We start from the raw sequence: 16,405 nt of genomic DNA, 5'->3' as shown, positions 1-16,405 counted from the left end.
GTAGTTAATTGTCAACTAATCGTACTTGTTACTTCTTGTTAGCCACAAAAAAAATTTTTTTTGTGCTTTCTCAAAACAAAAAACAAACACAAACGGAAAAGCACCTAGCGAAATTACTACTTGAGAGAGGATAGAGAGAAAAAGAAAATATGAGAGACTTCGCAAGTTTTATTCAGAGGCAAAATTTTTTGATGTACCGGGTTTATCAATATAAAAGATGTAGCAATTTAAATAAAGATATACAAAAATTTAAGCGCAAAAACAGCCTGGTCCACTTACAAGTACAAAACAACGCAAGGAAAGAGTCCCTTTGATAGTTTGGAGTGTCGAAAATTCTTCGATTTTAATCTGAGAAAGTTATGTTTATAAGTACCTGTAGTATGTTCTATTGAAAAACCCTATACCTTTATGACTGCCACACAGAAAACAAACTCTGGGAAATAACTCTTATCGGCAGCGCAAGCAATAGTTATCATCTATGTAATAACTGTTATGAAACAGCTTCTTCGTTAAATTTCAGAACACGGATAAAGTTTTCAATTTGTAAACTGGCGATAAATTTTATTTTTGGTCTCTGCTTTATAAAGATATAACTCTTTGTTTAATATTTCCAAGAGCTTTTTTAAACTTAATAGTAAAACTTTAAGTTTATTTTAAAACCATTTATTCATATTCTTAGCCATTTTGTTATCGTTACATGAAAACCCCTATTGCATACATGGGTGAAGTTTCAAACACAAACAAAAAATAATATAACGTCTATTTGCTTTGACTTTCATCCTTGCCAATAACTGCATCCATTCGAAAAAATTAAATTTACAATATAAATATTTATGTTTATACTTAAATCGAAATAAAGCTTAAAACAACAAAAAATATTCATAAGTATATATTTTGCTATATGTTTATCAATGTATATACATACATAAGTAAATGTATATGTATATGTTTTTTTTTTCTTAATTAGTCCCACTGCTATTTTATGTGTATTTAGTTGTTGTTAGTTCTTCTAACATAAAATTTAATATTAAATATTTTTTATTTAAAAGGAAAACTCGTTTACCTTCAGCTACTTTAATGAAAACTTAATATTTTTATACCAATATGTTTTTCAAAATTTTTTGATCTTGATTCCATATTTAAATTTGGCAAATTATAAAACGGCTTGAGTTGTTTAAAATTTTTTTTTGCTTTGTATTTGGTGGCACAATTTATTAGAAGGAGTGAAATCGTATGTAACATGAAACCTCGCTTCATTAAAATGTATTTATTTTAGTAACAAAAATCGAAAACTTATATGTAATATTTAATATATAGTTCGAGGAGAACGACCGAACTTCTGCTTCGGCGATGTTCGGACACATAGGTTTAGTTCGGTTTCGGGCGAAAATAGCAAAATACTTTTTTTGTTAAAAAACTGCATAAACTTTTAGGCTTTGTGATATTTTAAAAAATTGGCAACAAAGTCAATATTTTATATTCAAAATTAGCTTTAAAATACCAATCTGCTCTAAATCAGCCAATTTTTCATGTAGATCCTGCGGACAAGCAAAATGCTTCCGGAACGTGGGAGGTCTTGGGTGGGCAGGCAACATTTCTTTGATCTGGATTTCAGGACATAGGAACATTGAGGGAAATGAAGATACAGATGAGCTTGCCAGAAAGAGCACTCAGTTAGTCTAAGAGACCTCCTATCCGATTATCGGCATACTCCTGATTGTGGTTAAAGGAAAATTGCACAACTTATTTCCCAGGAATGCGCAGCAAAGATAGGGCTCCATTTCTTCATATGCTAATTCGAAAACCTTTTAGCTCCAGTACAATAGACGGATGACTCCGAAGTTCCTGGGGACCCACGCCATTCAATTTCCAAACTCGTAGTTTTGTTTACGGTCTTTGAACGATCGGAGCACACACGGAAAAGCTAGATTTACCATTTAACTCCCATTGCAGAAGCAGTGGGGAACTTTTAGAGAAGGATTTCTCTGACTGTTCAGTATTTTCTCTGTAAATGTCCGGGCTTGGTAGCTACACGATTAAGGTCACTGGATAATACTTTCTTCGACAGTTTACATCACCAGCTATGGCGGGCTATAGATATCTGAATGTTGGAGGTCGCATAATGGTATCAAAACGGCCATTTAGTGATACTTCAACCATTGAAAGAGAGCATTTCGGTTTCTGGAGTCAAATTAGGAACTATGCGGACGATAGAAGCCGTTGGAAGAGCCGAGGTTCCGACCTATGCTCCAATTAAGAGCGGTCCAACCTCAAAATTATGCATGCATTTTTGAATTCTTACTGTTCGTATACTTTTAAAACGCTGGAAAGAAGATTTCGGAAGAAGAACCTAAACCTAGTGTTAATCTCTATCCACTACACAATAAATGAAAACATGAAAGGTAGAGCCTTAAGATTTACTGGAGCACTATTATATCATATTTGAATTTAAAATGAATTTTTGAGTAAATGATTTAGGGTTCATTTCGATTGAATTATTGTGCGCGGGTTATGAGTATCTGAAAAGTATTCAATCGTTCGCTTTCAAATAACTGTCAAACTGACTGTGGCTCGGTTCTATGTCGAATTAAAAGTAGAATTCGATTTTTCACGAAATTTTAATAACTAAATTTTTCCTCCGAAAATATATTGCACCACCAACATATGTATCTCTGTAACTTAAATAAAGTAAATAATTACATACATACATCCCTACATACATGCATACACACATACATACAAACATACAATACATTGTTAAGTGTTTGCTTATTCGCTACTTGTCGTGATGGGTTCGGTTTTTATACTACTGGAACTTATATTACCGCTCGTTGCGCTGGAGGTTATACTAATTTCCGTGCGACCGCCAGTGATTGCCGAAGTCGTTACCGTGCTGGTACTGCTTACAATAGTAGATGCCGCCGTCGTGCCAGGCGGGGAATCTTCACTGGCACCTACCAAGGCCGCCAAGTCCTCGGAGAAGAGACGCGTTGGTGAGTAAGCGCTGCTGCGCGTTGTCTTATAGCCTATGTCCAAACCCAGTTCGGTCAAGGTTGAGTGTAGATGTGACTCGCCGCTTGGACTGGTCCGACGATGTTCAAGTAATGATGCAGGAGATGAACATTTCACTTTTGGATCTGTGTCGCCGATGCTTGCCGATTGATGGTGCTGGTGTTGCTGTTGAATTTGTGATTGCTGTTGCTGATGTTGATGCTGATGTTGCTGGTACAGATGGCTGGAAGATGTTGTTGCTGTGGCTGGTATGGAAGCTGCAGATGCTCCTGCGAGATGCGGCATGGAACTAACACCGTAACCGAGAGCATGTTGCTGTTGCTGATGTTGTTGGTGCTGGTGTTGCTGATGTTGCTGTTGTTGGTGTTGCTGCATATGCAGATGTTGAAGTTGATGCTGTTGCTGCTGGCTGAGCACAGAAGATGGATCGCAACGCCCCATATGTAATGCCATTGCCATGCTAGGTGGCAAGTTAGGCGGTAGGCCTGGCAAACCAGGACCGCAAGGCGATAGTGTATGCCGTGGTCCAAGCATTGCACCTGCACCGGGATTCGATGTGGTACTAAGCGCAGGAGAAATACTCGTCTTTGGCAACGGTACCGAGCCATGTCCGCCGGGGGCAGGTCCACTAGAGCCAGCTGTCGCGGCAGCTAACTGTGGTTGTAAATGCGGTGGTAAGTTAAAGAGGTTGGAGCCTGACGGACCCTCCGAAGGATGTTGATGTTGAACGACTGCCGCCAATTGCATCTGTTGCCGAATATTATGAGCAACAGCAGCTACTGCAGCAGCGGTGGCTTCCTGTGACATCTGATCACCGGTGGGTGTCGGTACACCATTCGGACAAGGCCCACTCATGCCAGGATAGTTCATGGGACCATCCTGAAATGGAAACATGGGCTAGAAATACTAATACAGTTAGTAATGCTGCATATTATCAGCCAAAGAAATAAAAAATAAAAGAAAGATCGATTTAACACGGCACTTACCGAATGCCGACCATAGGGTAAATGTGGTACCAGACTATCATCTTTGAGATCCTTTGAATCGCGAAAGACAACTGTCTTTATAACGCCCTTAATATGTTCATCCGGCCAAATACCGAGTAATATACGCTGTGGACGGCCACGACCTTTTGGCCGCAAATCAGGCCCACCATCTATAGACGGGCCAAGCATGTTGTGCACACGATTCGCATACAAAACAAATGTCGGGTAAGGAATGTCGTATTTGCGTGCCGCTTGCGAAAGCGACAGACCCTCCTTTAGTACACTGAAAATAGCTTCGGCCATTGTTTCGGGCCGCCACGATTTAAGTGGACCACGTTCACGGAAGCGCATATGATGCATTAGGCTTTGATTAGTATTCCAACATTTCTGCCACATGGATTGTAATTGATATTGGTAACTGTCTGCTGGAAGAAAAACAAGCGAGAATTCATTATGCAATAAACCACCACTAAAGTTATAAAAATAAATTTAAATAAATAAATTGCATAAATTGATTTATTTTAAACTAAGTTTTTACACTCGACACAAAGGCAAATAATTTAATTATTAAGTATTTGGCCAAGCTTTTATCCAATTTGATGTTTTCTTAGAAATGGAGGCATCTATAGTTTTAAGCGACTCCGAACTAGCAGAAGCACTCTAGAAGGTTTGTTTTTTCATTACTCAGCAACAAAAACTACTACTCATGCAAATTGAAGCGCACTAATTGCCTAGTATGACGAAAAAGTTTTTTATAAAGCAGTCGCCCCGTGGCATGCAATGTCAAACCTCCGAGAATATTTCTGCCATGAAAAAGCTCCTCATAAAAATATCTGCCGTTCGGAGTCGGCTTGAAACTGTAGGTCCCTCCATCTGGAACAACATCAAGACGCACACCACAAATAAGAGGAGTAGCTCGGCCAAGCATCTAGAAAGGGTGTTCGCGCCAATTATATAAACATACATACATATAAGGCGTTTTTCAATAGGTGCGCTTCAACTTTTTTCCGATAGGGAGGGCGAACGACGCAATATTTTTTATTTTTCGCTTGCCATTTGTAAACTTCATTAGTATACATTTCATCATGGAACGCTACACATTTGAGCAACGATTGCAAATCATGCAAATTTTTTATGAAAATAATTGTTCTGTTGCTGCTACTTTAAGAGCATTTTTTCCAAAAAATCATCTTCAGTGATGAAGCTCACTTTTGGCTCAATGGCTTTGTCAACAAGCAAAATATGCGTTACTGGGCAGAAAGTAATCCACACGTGATTCATGAGGCACCGTTGCATCCGAAAAAATCACTGTTTGGTGCGGTTTACATGCCGGCGGCGTAATTGGCCCATATTTTTTCGTTGACGAGAACGATCGCCACGTTACTGTGAATGGAAATCGATACCGCGATATGATAAACGATTATTTTTGGCCGCAATTGAATGGTATGGACTTAGACGACATGTGGTTTCAACAGGACGGGGCCACAAGCCACACAGCACACGCTACAATTGATTTGTTGAAGAGTAAGTTCGATGAGCGCATTATTTCCAGAAATGGACCGGTCGAATGGCCGCCGCGTTCGTGTGATTTGACGCCTCTAGACAATTTTCTTTGGGGTTATGTGAAGTCATTGGTCTACAGTAACAAGCCGGCGCTCTTACTGAAAAACGCTTTATATATAATTATATATGTGTAGTAATACTTAGTTTTACCATAAATTTTGTGACAAATTTTACAATTTATATGACGAGAACAAATTCGCGGAAAAAATTTCGTTAGTTTTTCTTTTGTTCGTTTGCACTGTCTACTCATAAATTATACTCAGTTTTGTCGCAATGGAGTAGGGAGTTAAAGAATCGCCTTGCAGTGATTGTACTGCAAAAGTGTGGCAAAAGTGCAAGAGAGATAGAATTGCTTAAAAAACTAAATATTTTGAGAATGGTTGTTTACCGCACGATCAATTGTTTCTCTCAAACGACTGAAGTGACAGACATAACAAGAAGTGGTCAAGACGACGTATGGTTCGAACCAGTGCAGCCTTTAAAGCTGTTAGAGAAATAATTCGCAGTAATCCCCTAAAAAAGCAGAAAATCATGCCCTGGGAAAGGAATGCATGGGACCAAATTCCATGTAAAAACAAATTACAGATGATATCCACATGAAAACCTTACGTCGCCTGACCATCTTTTGACAACGCGCCTGAAGAAAATTAGATTCGACAGATGCAAGCAGCTTCTTCGTTGTTCCGAGCGTTATTATTATTCATCAAAGGATCGCTGTAGAAGATCCATTTAAAAAAAATTGCCTATTAGAATGCACTATTTGCCAGGAATTTTACACAACTAGATCGCACTGTACTCTACACTCTGCTTGCGGTGAACTGCAGACTCTTCTCACGCAAACAATAAATTCAACACTAAAAAAAGAGAAGAAGTTATTTCATGCAAAATATTTGTAGTTTGACAATTAGCGAAGCTGTTGCATGATAAATTGAGATGGCTCAAACAAGTTAATAATTCTAATTTTCCGATATGGCACGTCAGTATACGCATATAATAGTAAAGGGTCTTTCAAAAGACGCGTCTGGTAGTTGTTTTAGACAAAAACATGTAAAAACATAGATTTCTTCATGTTTCACTATTTTTTATTGAAAACACGGCTCTTAGCAATTATATGAGAAAAATTACACAATTTAAATGTCCACAACCAACCTACGGGTAAAATTCAAACAGTCGATTCATGAATGCCTAATGGTTGAGAACGTCGAGATATCGTTGCTGAAGGTTGTTCAGCAACACTTTGTGCTATAGCAGCAATATTCTCAACAGAACGTCAAGTGTGTGGTTTTCCAATCTTTTTTCTATCCTCGAAAGAACCATTTTCTGCCAATTTTTGGGCACACCAAGTGAAGCCAAGTCCTTCTCCGCCTGATCTTTCCAACGCAGAGGAGGTCTTCCTCTTCTTCTGCTAGCGGTACCGCATTGAATACTTTCCAGAGCCGGAGCGTTTGTATCCATTCGCACGACATGACCTAGTCAGCGTAGCCGTCGGAACTTTATTCGCTGCGCTATGTCTATGTCGTCGTAAAGCTGTCTGAAACCTCGTTTGGTATCAAACGGCTCTGAGAGGTCCTTCCCAATTCTAACGGCGCTGCTCGTATTGAGCAACGTCATATTGCATAGCCGTATTAGAGGATACGACGAAAAAATGGTGTGCGTCGATTCTCCTTTCATGGGTCTTTTCCAAGACTTGGTGTATTGTGAATATCTCGTTGATGGTAGACTCTCCAGGTCTAAGGCCACACTGATAAGGTCAAATCTGTTGGTTGATGGTGGGCTTCAGCCTTTCACACAATACGCTGGCTAAAACTATATAGGCGATATTTAGAAGACTAATCCCGGGATAATGGATTGGGCAGAGCACACTTAAGTTCCAATCGGCAGGCATGCTTTCATCCGACCATATTTTGCATAGAAGCGCATGCATGCACCTTACCAGCTGCTCGTCGCCATGTTTGAATAGCTCAGCCGGCAGTCCGTCGGCGCCCGCGGCTTTTTTGTTCTTTAGCCGTGTTATCGCTATCCTCACCTCGTCATGGTCGGGTAGCGGAACGACAATTCCGTCCTCAACGATTGGGGTATCGGGATCTTAGCATTCGAGAAGTGTTCCCTCCATAATTTAAGTACGCTATGGATGCCAGTCACCAGATCGCCGTCTTTGTTCTTACAGGAAAACGCCCCGGTTTTAAAACCTTCTGTAAGCCGCCGAAGCTTCTGGTAGAATTTTCTGACGTTGTTCCTATTGGCCAGCATCTCAAGCTCCTCACACTCCGCTTCTCACTTCCGACAATTATTTCAACAAAAAAATTCACGAATTTTGGGATATGTTGTTCTTAAAGGATGACCATTTGCAAGTTTCAATAACCTTAAGGTTTACATTTTCGAAGAAAATAATATTTTTCAATAAAGGGTTTTCCAATAACAGGTGTTATTTTGAATAGCCCGCTATTTCGGTAGATGCTACTTTTGAAGCTGTTATTTTTTGATATTTGACAAGTAGAAACTACGCCATTAATAAAAATAGAACGATACACGCTTAAACAACGTATTGAAATTATTAAAATTCACTATAAAAATGGTGAAAATTTGGCAGAGACGGTTCGTAAAACTCGAACATTTTTGGGGTCATCGTGAAGCACCTTGTCGGACCGCAATACAGAAATTGGTGAAAAAATTCGAGCTGTTGGGGCAAGTTAGTGATGTGAAGAATAAAATCCGTTCACGTCGCTCAAGAACAGCCGAAAATATTGCTGTTGTAGCCAAAAGTGTTGAAGAAACCCCAGGTTTATCCATTCCTCGTCGTTTTTTTGGAATTAGGCATTCCACAAACTTTATTACACCGTATTTTGCATAAAGATTAGGGTCTTAAGGCTTATAAAGTCCAGTTAACAAAAGAACTCAAGCCGGCCGATCATCAACAACGTCGTATCTTTGCTGATTGGGTCGTTGAAATGTATGAAAATGATCCGAAATTCCATCGAAAAATCATCTTGAGTGATGAGGGCCGTTTCCCCCTCGGTGGCTTCATCAACAAGCAAAATTTTCGGATGTGGGGCTCAGAGAATCCAAAAGTTATTGTTGAAAAGCCTCTCTATCCGCAACGTGTGACAGTTTGGTGCGGTTTATGGTCCGGCGGAGTCATTGGGTCTTACTTTTTCGAAAATGAAGCTGGAGCAACAGTTACGATGAATGGATTGCGCTATCGGGAGATGACTAACGATTTTTTATGGCCGGAATTGGATGGTATTTATTTTCAACAAGACGGCGCTACGTGCCACACAAGCAACGAAACCATTAGTCTTTTACAGGAATAACACCTCTTATTGGAAAACCCTTTACTTTTTTACATTTTACTCAAGGCATTAAAATACGGTAGCGCTAGATTCTGTATTCTCATGCATTTTGGCTAAAACACAATTACACAAAATAATAGACGATGGTTTTCGCTTTATTTTGATGATAAAATTCAATGACGGCTTAAAATAGTTTTTTGATTATTTTCTATTTCTGGGCTATGATTTTAAGTTTTAAGCATTCATAATTTTTGCATATGTAAATATGTATTACACATCACAAATTAGAGGAGGAGCCCGGCCAAACACTCAATAAAGGAATGCTTATATGTAAATATTATACATTTTCTCATACAAACCGGCAATTGTTGAAGAGCTCGAAGCGCCCATCCAAGCATGCGAGTTCTCCAGCATTTTGGCCTGCAAAGAGACGAACGATTAAAAGTGAGATTGACACAAAGTGGAAAAATGTAAGTAAGAAAGATTTATCCGAAAAATTAAAATATACGAAAAAGTTGACAAGTTTTCATACAACTCTTAAAGTTTTCAAACTCTTTAACCAGAACTAAAAATATAAACGAAGGTATACAAAAAATAAAAAAAATCAATTAAAATTCGTTACATAGACAACTTTCGCAACACTGTCTGTGAATAAATGATTTTATATTAAAGAAAATTTTGATCCGCTTCAAACTCCACTTTCTTATATCAGAATTAAATAGGCTGAAAAACTGCACACCCAAAGACTTTCTACAAATTCCAAATAAAAATAAGAGATTCTGATAGAAGTTTGTTGAATGTTAAAAAATTTTGCATCAAGTTTGACACTTTTTCGAAACTCCCTTTCTTTGAAGAATATTAAGCTGTGATCAAGGCACTTAGTTTAGTAATGATGAACTGCGAAAAGGTCGACGTTTCTTATGTCTACTTCGACAGTAGACCATTAAGTTTCTCGGCGGGGTTTCTGAAATCAGTAGTCAGGTGAGTGCACGGGGACCGGGTCTGAGACAAGACGTATGGATTTGAGCTCACACATATAAGCGCTGCATTACATTTAAAATTAAATTACGCTAAGCGGTTAGGGACAGCGCTTAGCGCATGAACGGAAAGAGGACTACGTAGCTGCGCTACTCATGCGCGCTATTTAGTCATGATAACATAGTGGACGGATGAACAACGTGCATTCACAATCGAAGCGTATTTGAAGGCAAATTATTTGTGTGCAACTGCTCGTTGTAGATTTTGTTCGCGTTACAATATTGGACGTTTACGTGATGCTTCAAGTGAAGATTTGATTCGTTCATGAGTGCAAAAGCTGAACGCAACATGTTTAGTGGAAAACTGTCCACGGCCGGGACCCAGCCGGACATCGAGAACAAGTGTAAGTATTGAACTCGTAGCTTCAAGTTTGTACGATAATCCACGTTAGTCTGTGCACAAGAGAGCGGCCGCCCTGGATTTTCCAAAAGTTATTCAGCAAGAAATATTTGGGAATAATATTAGACTTCAGCTCTTCAAAATTGAAAACGTGCAAACGCTTAAGGCTCACAAGTACAATTTGCTTAAAAATTTCTGTGAGACAATGTTGGAGCGATCTCGTATGATAAACACAATCTTTTGTAGGGATGAAGTCCATTTTTACATAAATGGAAATTCAAATAAGCGAAATTGCCAATATTGGTGGCCTAAAGAACTGAACCCATTTTAAAACATCAACAGCCAATTCAAAATCCGTAAGTTATGATATAATGGGAATTATCATGCAGTGTAGATTGGAATAATTGGGTCTTATTTTTTTGAGAATCGTCGAGGGGAAGTCATTTCTTTGAATGGTATCTCTTATCGGGCATGCTGAACGACTATTTTGAAAGAACATCTTTCCTTCAGTACACACACATGGTTTCAGCAAGATGGTGCTACGCCGCACACGGCCCGGGAGACCATGGAATTAAATCGTGAACATTTTCGTGCGATTATTTTTTCGACGTGGATTAACTCAGCAACATTGCATGGATGAACTTAATTCATTTTTTGGCGATGAAGCTCCATCAAGGACCAGTGTTTATCGATGGTATGGTGAATTCAATCGTGGTCGTAGTTTACTCCAAGACGAATTTCGTGAAGGTCGTCCAAAATCAGTTGTTGTTCCGAAAACCATTGATGCTGTGCGCGAACTGATATTGCAAGATCGTCATGTGACCTATCGTGAGATTGAGACAATCTTAGGCATTAGTGGGACCAGCATACATTCAATATTGCATAAACATTTGACTGTCAAAAAAATTTGTTCGCGTTGGATCCCACACAATTTGTCAATCGCTCAAAAAACAGCTCGTGTCGACTGGTCGAAGGAAATGATCAAAAAATACGATCGCGGGGCTTCGAAACACGTCTATGACATCGTGACAGGTGATGAATCATGAATTTACGCGTATGAGCCCGAAAGTAAACAGCAGTCGACTGTATGGGTGTTTCAGGATGAGCCAAATCCAACAAAAGTTGTTCGCGCACGAAGCACTTCCAAGCAAATGGTCGCCTGTTTTTTCGGAAAAACTGCTCATGTCGCAACCGTACCACTAGAACAATGCAGAACAGTAAATTCTGAGTGGTACATAACCATTTGTTTGCCAGTTGTCTTCCAAGAAATTAGGAAAACCAATCGCCAAAGACGGATCACTCTTCACCAGGACAAAGTGAGCTCTCACACATCGGCTCAAACAACTGCATTTTTGAGCACCCAAAAGATCGAATTAATGGGTCATCCGCCGTATAGTTCTGACTTGGCACCGAATGACTTCTTTTTATTCCCGTACGTAAAAAACAAACTGAGAGGTCAACGTTTTTCGACACCTGAAGAAGCGGTTGCGGCATTCAGAATGCATGTTTTGGAGGTACCTCATTCAGAGTGGCAAAAGTGCTTCGACAATTGGTTCAAACGCATGCAAAAGTGTATAGATTTTGATGGAGAATATTTTGAAAAACAATAAAGTGATTTTCGATGATTAAAATTTGTTTTTCTTCTCTAATCCCGACATATAAAAGGCACCCCTCGTATCTTCTGTGTAATAGTTATTGAAATAAATTTTCTCATTAGTAATGCATAATCAATTTAGCTTTTAATTCCTAATTCAGCCATTGGACCCCTTGTATATGGAAAAATGCGCCTTAGGACTTCTTAAATGAGTGAATTCGGCGTTCTAGAAAGCAAACTTAGATAACTTAGAAATACTCCGTGCGGTGGCCGCTATTCCCCCACGATTTTTTTAAAAAGGACATTTTGAATCAACCGAAGATAACCGGAGTGTTATGGGATACTTATAATTTTTTGTTTTTTACTTTATAGTAAAAATACTGAGACTACTAATACTGAAAGAAATTCCACATAACATTCAGAGAAGGGAGGAGAAATAATAATCTAATTAAAAACTAGTCTTTCTCTGTCTCTGGAAGCACATTTCTTAAAAATAATAATAAATTGCTCTCGCTCGACTGAAATCCTTGTCACCAGAACTTTCTGTTGCATTGTTAAAACCATAGTAATCGGCCAAAGGAACTATGATTCTCTCGGACTATTTTCTCAAGAGCTTTTGTTTGGACATCGCTTAAAATTTGTTCGTAACTACCTAATACTGAACCATTTGAACTAATAGCCTTAAATGAAAACCCATAAAAATATAAGGGGGAATTAGACAAAAACCGAGTGCAAGAAGCACAAGAAAAAATCAAAAAAAACCTTTCCGATTCGCCAATCGCAAGGAAGTGAAATAGCGAGCAGAGAATAGAAGAGGTCTTATGAATCTTGTCCGATAATTTTGTTGTTGCTTTCAAATGCAAATTGAAAGTGAAGAATGGAAAGCGTTATCTGTGTTATCTTCTCTTGTTGCTTTCTCTGGGCTCTGCTCACTTGAAAAATTTGCATTGGAAAGCCACAATTTATTCAGCGAGATTTTCCGCTAGCGAGTTTAGATGTGCCTCATAAAACTGGTATAACTCATTATTTTCGATGTTGCCAGCTCCCTTTTAAGAGAGGTTCATTAGGCCGCATTCATACTAGAGAATGTTGTTGTTTCTCTTCTTCTTTCTTCTTCGTCATGCTCGTATACCCTACAATTGTTAGTTTTTGGTCTACAGTCAATAACAACATTGAGAAGAACGAGAGCACAAAAGGTGCTGACAGAGCACGAGCATCACAAATAACGAGTGAAACAATAAATGTTTACCTGTATCAACTTGATCTGACTAACACTCATTAAGTATTTCCAAACAAATGTCATTTTTGGCAGCTCTTTTCCAGCGCTATCGGCTCATATTCATTTATACCAGTTGCTTCATCTTTTCGCCGCTTGCTAACGTTTGGCGAGTAGAAGGCGTGATTTCTAAACACTCCCATGTGGTGCTGTAGAGGGATCCCTTCTTCACATCATATGCGGAGAGCCCCGTATATGGTTGACTGGGGTATTCAATTGAATGCATGCGGGATTCCATGAACACAAACATACAATATGTAACCCTTTAATCATCCGTTTGCGCAGAGAAACCTCAACAACTTTCCCCCACTTGTAGCATAAAATAAGAGAGAGAGAGGGAGAAAAAAGAACCATTTGACTGAGTTGCAGTGCTCCTACTCAAACCCTAAACGTTTGACAGATCAGGCGTGTGTGTGCGTGCATTTGTGTGCTCATGTAGGTACTAACATATACATATGCATATGTGCCTACCAGTATAACAATGTGAATGACTGTAGTTTGCAATAAAAGATTCTCAAGTTTTAACTAAATCGACTAATTGCATAACAAAGTAACATTTTCACAAGGCGAAAGAGCAAGAGGGAGAGTGAGTGAGAGGGGCGCTACACTTGTGCCTATTCCGGTGATTTCAATATATTCAGTTTTCAAGTGGTTAAAGATACAGGGGATGGGAGAATAATTTGCAATTTCACTTAAACATTTAGCACAAAACAAAAAAAAAAAAAACTGTGAATAAAGTGTATAAAAGGAAAACTGTTATAAGTAGTCGAACAATTAAGGCAACTAAAGTGTATGTGTGTGTGGGTGTGTTGGATTGTTCGAGCATTCCAATTGTTTTTTTTTTTTTATCAAACACATTTACATATGCATGATTATGACGTCTCGTGCTACGCCCTCATCACTTACGTAGCTACATTTGCCACAGCAAAATGAAATAGCGGAAGTAGAGCACAAAAAAGCAATACAAAAAAAATTGAAACAAAAAGAGGACTATAACCACCAATGCAGCTCAAGCCGCAAAGGTATGCAGAGTTCAAGAAGTCAACGAGAGTTGGCACCTCTTAAAATGTTATTTACATATTAGAAAATAAAATTGGTAGTTACTCACACAAATGCATGTATGTATGCATGCTCGAGTATGCTACAAAGCCATACAATAATATTTATTAACGATTGTCTGCTTGCTATTGTATGAAAACTCATTTCTTTGAGTATTGCTCACACATGTACACATCAGTGTATGTTGCATAATGACAAGATGGAAAAAGTACAACAAAAAAAACCAAGTATATATTTGCTGCATTTTAAATAATTGCTTCATTATGCTGCTTCGCCACGCTGAATGTGCTTGTTAGAATAGAATGTGCATATAGCGAAGAGTATTTACATATCTATGCATTGAGTGCTTCTGCATATAAAATCGCTCATACGCCTACTGGTCACTAACCGGAAGTTAAAACTAGCTTTTATAGAATGGTGATGTATCTTCACGAGACAGATTAGCAAACTACTACAGAGGAATTGGGTATATTATAGTAACGGGTGATCAATCATGAGGTGCTTTTTTCAATAGTTAAAAAAAAAACAAAAATGTAAATTATATTCAAAACCTTTATTTATCATTTGAAAGGACATTCTTTGACATTTACTTTTTGAATATGACTTCATTCAAATGTTGGCCGCAACTACGCTTAAGGTGGTCCATTCTGAAGGTCCAATTTTCAATCACTCGTTCGAGCATTTCGACTGGTATGTCGTGAATAACACGCGTAATGTTGGCTTCCAGAGCTTCAATCGTAGCTGGTTTATCAGCATAGACCTTGGACTTCACGAATCCCCAAAGAAAAAAGTCCAAAGGTGTGATATCACAAGATCTTGGTGGCCAACTCACAGGTCCTAAACGTGAAATCAGCTGCTCTCCGAAATGACTTCTCAATAAAGCCATTGTTTCACGAGCTGTATGGCAAGTGGCTCCGTCTTGTTGAAACCAAATGTCGTAGAGATCATTAGATTCAATTTCAGGTAGCAAAAAGTCCGATATCATGGTACGGTAGCGAGCACCATTCACAGTTACGTTGCGGCCATCATCATTTTTGAAAAAATATGGACCGATGATTCCACCAGCCCATAAACCACACCAGACCGTTGTTTTCTCTGGGTGTAAAGGTAGCTCTTGAACCTGTTCTGGTTGCTCTTCATCCCAAATACGGCAATTTTGCTTATTGACGTAACCATTGAGCCAGAAATGCGCCTCATCGCTGAACAAAATTTTGCTCGAAAACAGCGGATCTTCTTCAATCTTTTCAAGAGCCCAATCAGCAAAACGGTGACGTGCAGGAAGGTCATTTGGCTTTAGTTCTTGTACGAGCTGTATTTTGTATGCTTTTAAATGAAGATCCTTCCGTAAAATTGACCAAGTTGTTCCATACGACAGTCCAAGTTGCTGAGAACGGTGCCGAATCGATTCATCGCGGTTTTCACGTACACTCTCTGCTACTGCCGCTATATTCTCAATGCTTCTTGCTGGACGTGGTCTATTCGGTCGAGAATTATCCACCAATGAATATTCGGATTCAAATTTGTTGATGGTATGCCGAATAGTGTTTAAGGCAGGCCGATTATGTTGATCATAATGCAGTCTAAGCGCACGAAAAACATTTGTCACAGAACGCTGATTTTCATAATACAGTTGAACAATTTGTAGACGTTGTTGCGGTGTGAGTCTTTCCATGATGAAATGCCAAACGCTGTTCAACAAATCCACGATGACAGTTTGCCACAACTCGCGCGCGATCTGTAAAAAAAACGCAAATGAAAAAAACTCCTCTTAATTGATCACCCGTTATATACCTACAATTTCTAGTTTAAAACTATATTTCATTTGTTTAGCTTGTTAAACCTGCAAAGGTTGGCATGCCTATATGGAATAGGAACAGTACGCTATATGCAGATTATAGGCAACGCAAATGATCCCCAAAAAATTCCATTTATACAAAGTATTATGTGTATGGTATATTTTGAACGCTCTACCCTGAAGTTTAGGGAGTCTAACAAGGGTCGAATCATCACACCAGCGTACGTACCACTCGTCACTGATAAATGCATATTTCGCACTATGGCATATGTGAACGAGTTCTGAATGTACTCTTTTGATCTAACTGTTACTCGATTAGGGACAGCCGCCCGTAAACAACTGAATTCAACCAAAGATGTAAGTAAACTGTAAATACATATTATTAAATATGGTTTTTGTAATAAATTTATTATAGGACGAATTTTAATAAACTCAACCCCACCCGAAAAGATG

General features: G+C 38.8%; 1 protein-coding gene across 1 annotated transcript; it reads right to left on the bottom strand.

Annotated features, from left to right (window-relative positions):
* Positions 1-2,717: 2,717 nt before the first annotated feature.
* LOC129242322 (protein bric-a-brac 1-like) lies at positions 2,718-9,265 on the bottom strand. The gene is made up of 3 exons (XM_054878900.1): positions 9,211-9,265; positions 3,999-4,420; positions 2,718-3,909 (listed from the first exon to the last, which is right to left on the bottom strand). Exons 1-3 carry the CDS (start codon positions 9,263-9,265, stop codon positions 2,770-2,772), a joined length of 1,617 nt encoding a protein of 538 aa, XP_054734875.1. The 3' UTR covers positions 2,718-2,769.
* Positions 9,266-16,405: the final 7,140 nt, after the last annotated feature.

Source organism: Anastrepha obliqua, chromosome 3, assembly GCF_027943255.1.
Source record: "Anastrepha obliqua isolate idAnaObli1 chromosome 3, idAnaObli1_1.0, whole genome shotgun sequence".
Taxonomy (NCBI): domain Eukaryota; kingdom Metazoa; phylum Arthropoda; class Insecta; order Diptera; family Tephritidae; genus Anastrepha; species Anastrepha obliqua.
Note: the sequence above shows the minus strand (reverse complement) of the source record. Positions and strands in the feature narration are given on the sequence as shown.